The sequence below is a fragment of the Fusarium coffeatum genome (assembly GCF_003316985.1).
Source record: "Fusarium coffeatum strain FIESC_28 chromosome Unknown BRIP53273_contig_179, whole genome shotgun sequence".
Taxonomy (NCBI): Eukaryota; Fungi; Ascomycota; class Sordariomycetes; order Hypocreales; family Nectriaceae; genus Fusarium; species Fusarium coffeatum.
Window position 1 is genome coordinate 239,810 of NW_022157972.1, and position 8,557 is coordinate 248,366.

General features: G+C 48.3%; 2 protein-coding genes across 2 annotated transcripts; both read right to left on the reverse strand.

Annotated features, from left to right (window-relative positions):
• Positions 1-2: 2 nt before the first annotated feature.
• Positions 3-4,168, reverse strand: FIESC28_07993 (uncharacterized protein; the record flags this gene model as incomplete). The annotated part of the gene is made up of 3 exons (XM_031162133.1): positions 3-821; positions 1,368-2,027; positions 2,081-4,168. 3 exons carry the CDS (start codon positions 4,166-4,168, stop codon positions 3-5), a joined length of 3,567 nt encoding a protein of 1,188 aa, XP_031013877.1.
• A 2,742-nt stretch (positions 4,169-6,910) lies between these two features.
• FIESC28_07994 (uncharacterized protein) lies at positions 6,911-7,711 on the reverse strand (the record flags this gene model as incomplete). The annotated part of the gene is made up of 1 exon (XM_031162134.1): positions 6,911-7,711. The coding sequence occupies one exon, from the start codon at positions 7,709-7,711 to the stop codon at positions 6,911-6,913; it is 801 nt and encodes a 266-aa protein (XP_031013878.1).
• Positions 7,712-8,557: the final 846 nt, after the last annotated feature.

Sequence of the window (8,557 nt, forward strand, 5' to 3'; positions counted from 1 at the left end):
TGTCATTGTTTGGTTGATCTCCTGGATAGAGTCGCATTCTCGGACCCTGCTGATGTGGTGAACCCATCATCTTCGACTACCTTGGTCGGTTCTGAACTCCCAATCTTAAGACCTGCCAACGTCTCGGCCCGCGAAAGACCAGAGTGGTCACGCCGCGTCCATCGTCTCACAAGATCTTCCAGCCGCTGAATCCGATCTCTCTGGTTTTCTACCAGAGACTCAAGCTTGCGCGAACTTTCATCCATCTTCATTTCCCGCCACTTCGTCCTCGATTCCAGATCCCGCAGTCGAGAGGAGATCATACTCATCTGCATGAACTGCACCCTCGCCGTCAAACCCTCGCGCTGCCGTACTAATTCCAGAGCTTTGGTTCGTACCCGCAACCAAGCCATTGCTACCGTTGTACGACCGCTCCAACTCCGTGGCATGAGTGTCCAGCTTTCGCCGTTGTCGCTCATGCTCGCCTTGGCCTCCGTCTCAGCAACAATGTCGAGTAGGCGCTGTTCAAGGTTCAGCAGGTCATCCATGACAAATGTATACATCTGGTATTCAGGCTGATGCGTATGGAAACCTTCATGCTGGGCATTGATAGCTGTTACAAGATCTGCCAGCCATGTGGATTCTGTCTTATACCACGACAAAGACGTCTTAACGCGGAAGAACTCATCATCACTATTCCGTAGATAGGTGAGACGGGCGTAAAACGCTGCGGCAATGGCAACGACAAAGGTCAAGATGCCCGCGATATTGGAGGTTATTGAGAGCGGCGAGTCACTCTGGCCATCACTATCCATTGAATCTCGATATGGAAAGTGGGGGTTCTGGGGGTAGATGTTGAATCTCTTGGCAACAATTTATACAGAAGATAGTTGTAGAATGCGCATCTTTAGTACTAGCAGATGGCGTAAATTAATACAAAGTAAACACTAGTTAATAAGTCAAAACTGAACGAATCTCATACCCCTGAAGGACAGCCGCACACGTGACTTCTCACATGCCGCTGCTTCTAAGTCTTCCTCTAGCATTTGTTCGAAGTAGAACCCGACCAACAACATGAGGCCGTGATAGTTTGGCCGACCCCATCGTATAAGACATAGACTGAAGACGCTGAGCATTCTGTATAACGTATATGTTGAAATCTCAATCTATTTCATTCATATTATGACTTGACTTTTGTATGCCGTACGCTACATAATGCACCATGCCCATTATCTTTTCCCGTATAATCAATACTCATACTGGATTATTATCATCATATATGCAAATACCCGCTCCAAAATGTACACAGTCATGCACTATTTCCCTGTTCTTCCTCTACCAGGTCTTGTCGACTCGGCAAACGTAATGCCTCGACGGTTGGGTGGCACTCTCTCAGTCCCCTCATCATCGCTATCGTCATCGTTACCAACACCCAACGCAGCTTCTCTGCGTCGCCTCTCGGCTGGTGTCTCGCCAGTATCCTTGCTTTCCTCCTCTTCTTGGTTCGATAGCACTGCTAGGCGGCGCTTACGCTCGACGGCCGTCTCGCCCTGTTCTTCGGAAGGCTTGGCCGGGCTTGCTGTAGTAGCAGCCACAGACGCAGATGGTCGGGTCGGCTCCTTTTGCTTTGGGGGAGCGTGATGCTCAGCAGCCTTGGCGGCCTTGACAGCTGTCTCAGGAGGGAGATCCTGTTTGGCGACCTTCTTGATGGCTTGGGAAGCGTCTGATTGCTCTACCACCTCCTTTCTTGTTCGTGAATCCAACTTTTGCACTTCCCGGATGAAGTCCTCCTTGGTCATGCGTTGACCAACACCACCAATCGTGAAGCGAATAGCCTTGTCGTCAGCAGCTTGAGTCTCCGTAACGGACATTTTCCTAGTCTGCTCGTTTCCGTTATGGCCTCCGAATACACCTCCCAAGTTGGACCAGGCACGTTTAGGAGCTGGCGGCGCATCAGATGTGTTAGCGCCAGCTTGGGAGCTTTCGCCCTTGGTCGTAGGTAACTCATAGGTCTTGACAACTTCACCATCCGCATCTTCAACAATAATCTGTGAGTTGTTAGAATTGAATATTCAGCAAAGATTTCTGGGGCTTGACTTACCGTGTTTCCAAACTGATAGGCTCTGGCTGGCTCGTGTCGTCGATCCTGGCCCTTTTCTTTACGTTTCTCCATTTCGAAATTGTAGACGTCACCCACTCTCTTCTTGAAGCCGGCCATGGTCCAAAGCTTATCATGGCCTGGTTTGACGGCTTTAATAGGAACGTGGTTCTCGTCTTCCTTATGGGAGTCGGGTGCGGGCTCGACATCAAGTACGTCTCCTTGCTGGTTCTCGAATACCATTTCATGGCCCTCTTCGTAGATGTTCACAGGCTTAGGTGGTGTCTTCTGGCCACTGCTACCAGCAGGGCTCTCCCCTGCCTGTTCAATTCTGTCAGAGTTCTTTTCCTTGGAGCTGTCGTCGGCGGCCAGAGTCGATTCAGTGTTATCTTGCGAAGGAGAATCGTCTTGTTCGTATGGTTCAGTAGGAGACATGAGAGTCGAAGATTGGCGTTGGGGAAAGATGGCAGACTGAGCAATGGGACCGCCGGGACCGTCGTCATCCCAGTTCTTGTTCTTACGTCTCCGTGAGACGACGGATGGCGAGCGACTTCCATTTTGATCTTTCTGTCTGCGCAACAAATGGCTGTAGGGACCGTTGGCTGGGATGGTAGCATCGGGAGGGAACTGAGGGCCCTTTTCTTCGTCGATAGACGCCTCTGACATGGACCTCGCCTGAGACCTAGACTGGGATGAGATTCGAGGCAACCGGTTCATCCAAGTTGGGCCGTCTTCAGGAGCAGCTGTGTAGGACATTGTCAAACTCAGGGTGTTAATACGTTTTCCAAGGGTGAAGACAGCGATGGAAGATCCATGAACCAGGATTGAAGTAACGACCATAAAGCACACTATAGGCCATACAAGATAAATGAGCTCATAGTGTTCAGTATTCTCGGGTGGCAGTTGTGCCAAAGGGACTGGCTCCTCATGTTCAAGCTCGGCTCGGGCCAAGATGGCAACAAAGATGGCGCCTACACCAATTGGGCCGAAATGACCAGCGAACAAGGCTTCACGCCATGTTTTGACGTCCGGTATAAGTGGTTTCAGAGCCAACATGATAGGAATTCGGCGGAACAAAAGCACAAAGATGGCAATAACCACCAGGCGCCAAGCGACCAGACCAAAAACGCCGTTGTTGAATTGCTCCCATGGGATAATCGTTCCAAAGTAGACGAAATAAGTCAAGTTAAGCAAAAGATCGATAACGTTGGAAACGTGCGATTCTTCAGTCTTCTCGCCGAACCATCCGTCGTTTGAGAAGCCAACTCCTGCAGCGAAACCGACCAGCAAGTCGTCCATACCCAGGATACTACCTGAGCCGGCGCACCAGAGCGCAACAACGAAGTAGAAGACCAGGAAACTCTCTCGGTCAATGAGATCGCGCCTCTCAGCGAGCTTGATACCGTGGCGGGCGATGTAGCCAATAGCAAATCCGTAGATAGCACCAAAGATACACTCGTACAGGATGACGTAAACAACAAAGTGGAAGCTCACATCTTGGGCATCTCGCTTGAATTGGATTAGGTAAAGAGACAAGTAGACGAAAGGGAACGCCATGCCATCGTTACAGCCAGATTCAGCAGATAACAAATCTCGAAGATGCTTGGGAACACGCTTGGCGAACTTTCCCTTACCAACAACTGATGAAGCCAAAACGGGATCAGTAGCAGTAACACAAGCAGCTACAACGAGACTGTCGAGCCAGTCCAGTGGTGGGATCATCCAGAAGATAAACAGACTGGTGATGAGCCAACCAAACGTCATGACTGGGATCAGAAGAAAGACGACGGACTTCCAATGGCGCTCCATATAGAATTTGGGCAATTCGACACCGACGGCGAAACATTGTACAACAAGAACGATTCGGGAGAATTCGACGGTGACAATATCAGTAGAACCCCAGGAGTTCGGGTCGATGAGGTTGGCGGCATGAGGACCAAAGATAACTCCGCAAAGGGTAGCAACAGTAGCTTCACCAATGTACATGCGCTCCTTGATAAAAGACGAGCAAAGCATGAACAAGGAAGTGAAACCGCCAAGAATGATGTACACCAAGTGCGGCTTGGTAATATCAAGGTGTTGCCAAGCCATTTTTGATAACTGGTATACCTAAGTATACAAAAGATATTCGGTTTGTTTGTCGTTATCTAGACTCGATCGGTGGTGTCGCGATCTCGGAGGCGATCACAACAACGTTATCGCGAAGGGCGAAAATCGGCGGCGGCGCCGCGGTCAATTATCGTTTACACTCGTCTGGAAGAGAAGCGCTGCATCGACGAGATCGAATCGGTCGAGATAAAAGAGCGACAAAGGAGGACAAGACAAGAGACCTTAGGAGTGTATGTGATGGTCTAGTCCAATCCAATGGTAGTTGGAAGAGGAAAGAAAAAGAAAAAAGAATTTCTCAACAAGACAAGAAAGAGCGAACCGTTTAGACTAATCCCCGTCAACCGACCTACTGGGCGATCGCAGGCGCAGGTCGAAAATGGCACAGGGCCGGGAGAGTGTCGTCACAGGGCAACACCGCCTATAAAACCGGGATGATACGCCACAACGAGCCTCGAAGTTCTTGGCAAGGCGATACCCCGAAAAGACAGATGTAGAGTTTGTTTAGACAGTTGAGAGAGGAATGACGAAACATGAAAGAGGGATGACAATTTTTTTAAGGTTTTTTTTTAACCTCATCGGCTGGAGATTTGTGTCTCCGGAGACAACTCTAGATCAAGCCAAGTCCAAGTCGAAGAGATCGTCATTGTTCACCTCTGGACCTCTCAGCACACGATCAAGGTGAAGAGCAGGGGCCCCAGTCTTTGAATTGACGCTAACAGCCTCGAGTGGGGGGCATTGAGCACCGCTGCTTTTATCCAGATTATCAAGAACACCCAAGCCGGAGAAACCGGCAGAGCACATATCATATCAAGATGAGCCAATATCTCTATTATTATTCTCTGTGAACTCTGTACTATACAGATATCTAACGGATTGCAATAGAGTTCAAAGGATCTTGAGTAACTGGCCACGATAACGGTCCGGTCAGTTCTCTCCCCAATAAACTGTGTCTTACTTTTCAGCTAATCACATATTACATGCGTCTCCCTTGTTCAACGCCCAGACTTTATTCCCAGTGCCTAGAAACCAATAGCACCAGGTCCCACTTGACGCCTCAAAATCTTTACGCTTGTCTTATATCAAAAATGGGCAGGGACAATATTACAACCTAAGCCCAACGACACCTGATCAATATTCTGAAAAGCAAACAGAAGGCGACGAGGGATGAATATTCTGCTATCTCTCCGTTTCCAGTGAGTTATAGAACATTCTGTAAAAGCAGCACGACAAGACCCTGGTCGACCCAACTGGTGGGGACACTGTTCTTCTCATCTTCGATACGAATCGACATTTTCTTGTCCGTCTGCGAGTAAACAAGAAAATGCGGGCGAACCCTCCTCGAGTATCACCTGAAGATCCTCCAGCCAATACCACTTTTCCTTGGCATCGTAGCATTTCCTCCATGACGAGTTTGCAGCGCTAACCTCGGTTTCTTCGAGTCATTTTTCACTCTGAGTTCTGTGATCCGCAATGCGATCAACATTTCCGGTACACAGAGGCTCATCACTTGTTGGTAGCCCCCCACGAGAAGAGCCATAGAAAACAGTTTTCCAGCAACCATCATATCTGTGCTGGGTTCTCCCTGCGCCCTTGTCCCTTTTGAGTCTTTCGTCTTTCGCACATGGCGGTGATGCATACAGTAATAATGGCGGCCCAGTTTAACGGCCCCAACGGCTATAAACTTACGCAGACAAGCTTAAATGCACTGGCTAGGCCTGTTCGTTCCTGCGAGGTCAATGTTATGCTTATTCTTTTTCATGCAAAAAGCGGGAGCTATCAGTGGTCAGTCCAGCTTCCAGGTTTGATGGCGGTTTAAGCTTACCCAGGTTGGGCCCTGAAATCCCTCACGATGACAGGCCTGTATTCGAGTAGTATTCCTCGTTGAGTTTATCCACAGGCTTAAAATTCACTCAATTCAACTATTTACTTGGTTGGACTGACGTCAGTGAGGATATTTGAACAAGACACTATTCTCATCATAGAAATGCTCCGATCTCTTCTACGCTTAGTTCTGGGTCATTCTGTCGGTCAAGGCAGCATTAAGAATAAAATATCTTACCGCGGAGAGCGGTCTGTGAAATATTATGACTAGACAACGAAAGCGTTATGTCTTTTGTCCTGTGACTATCGTTTCGACGTCAATTGAGGTTGCAACCCCCAGGTCTTGGATATCTCTTGGAGATCTGATAGACCCTGGATTTTTGGTGCAGCCAAGATGCCCAGAGATGCACCCCAGGCTCGCCAAGTACCAAGAACTCTCACATCGACGCGCCAAGACGTAAAACCGCACCAGGTGGTGTAAATGGCCAAATACATGATTTGGTGATAGCTTCATCATTTGAAGTATCGTAAAATTGTGTTCCGCATTCTGTGGGTGAGATTTCAAGATGTGTTCGACAGCTGAAGCACTGAGAGCCGCGACATGAGGCTATTCGGGCTCACTGACGACCTCAATCACTTGATCTAGGTATACAAAGATGCTTTACTGATGCACATCAAACATTCATCCTTGACTTCACTAAATTCGAATATGCTCAGAAATAATGTCTAGATTTGACGGGTATTGATTTAAATCTGGTCGAGTCCGTTGCTCATTGTGAGATGCTCACTGCTGGCGCTGTCTATCTTGTGATGCCCCTAGCATTCTACCTTTTCCGCTCAACTAAAATACAGTAATCCTACACCTTAAATATCCTAGTCTCGAATTGGTATCGAAGAAGCTTTCTAGTTGATGACCATGTACATAAGTGCGGACACCGCGAAAGATGCACACATAAAGTTGAAGCTGGGAGCATGGACAGCTCCGCCGGCCGTTGTAGGCGTAGGAGTAGGCTCCTCATCAGCTGGCTCGGCGGTCTGGCTAGGCGCAGCAGACCTCGTCATTGAGGTGAGCATCTGGGTGGGAGCTTGAGGGATGGGAAGAGAGCCTGTGGGCTGTTCTGTGTCGATGACGAGACCAGTGCTCTTGGTAGCGAGGTCTTCATCAACGGCAGACAAGGGCTCACCCAAGCTGACCTTTGAGCTGCTCTCGTGGGTGGAAACGCTGGTCTCGAGAAGAACGTTCTTCTGGATCTTGGTAGCAGACTCAGAGTGTGATGTTGTGGTGGCTGGAGGCTGAGTCTCAGGCTCGGACACAGGTTGAGGTTCAGATTGAGGCTGGGATTGGGTCTCTTGTTGGGACTGAGGCTCATCGACATCTCGGCAGAGGACAGCAACGAGGTTGCCCTTTTGACCACGGCTGAGAAGAGATTCCGAGTCGGTAGAGACGTCGCCACATGAGGCTTGGATGAAACCCTGGGCTCGTTGCACTGAGTCCTTGCAAGCAGCACTGCAAGCCTTGCCACCGGTGAAGTCGTTGGGAGTGCAACTCTCAAGAGGGGTGTCGTATGCTGCAACACAGCTTGATGGGAATGACTTGTCGCTGATGGACTCAAAGTCAGCCAGCTTGAGAGATCCTGCTGAAGCGGTACCAGCCATGAGAAGGAAGGACAGCTGAAGCCATCGTCGTGTAGATTGTCCAGTCATTGTGAATGTTGTTTGTGTTTATCAACGGTTAAAAAGAATAGTATCTTCAGAAAGTGTTTTTTCGATAGTGATCGAAAGGTGCTGCTCAAGCTCAATTATAAGACGGACTGGTTGACTGATGTCTTGGCTCAAGCTCGAAGCATTGATATGGATCTTCCGATCAATAAAACAGGAACCCGGTTGAAACGCGCTAAGATGCTCACAACCAGGCTGAAGGAACCAACAAGCTGACAGGATTCGGTTTCGAACTATAAAAGTGAAGTTGGTTGTCGGTTTTGCTGTTTATGCGTACGCGTTTTAGTGAAACAATCCTTGGGCAGATCGTTTCAAGCTGAAGATGGAAATGTCGAAGGATTATTAAATAGATTGGATGTGGCTATGCGATGCCCTGTCGAGTATTGATTGATTGGATGAATAAATTCTTCTGTAAACAGGAGAAGGAATTTGATCGGCGTTTCGTTCCCAGAGTGTTATGGGAAATGAGAGTGTAAAGCAGATAGATGATCGATAGCGTCGAGTGATTGTCTCGAGGCACGCCAAGATGATTAATAGAATGCAAGGAATGCAAAAAGGCGATGGATGCAATAGATAAAAGAAATATGAGACTTGATAAAAAAGAGAGTCCAAGTATCGAGTATGTAAAGGCGAGGGAGCACAGCTTTCCTCTACCAGACAAGGTCGATGTCAGCTTCACAACCGAAATGAGTGATGATGAGATCTTGTTCGCTTCACCAAAATAGAAAAGATGAAAGACAAGTAAATGAAAAAGGTGGATGAGGATGAGGATGCACAAAATCTTTTAAGAAAGCGATGAAGAGGAATAATTATGGGAATGGGGATGGGAAT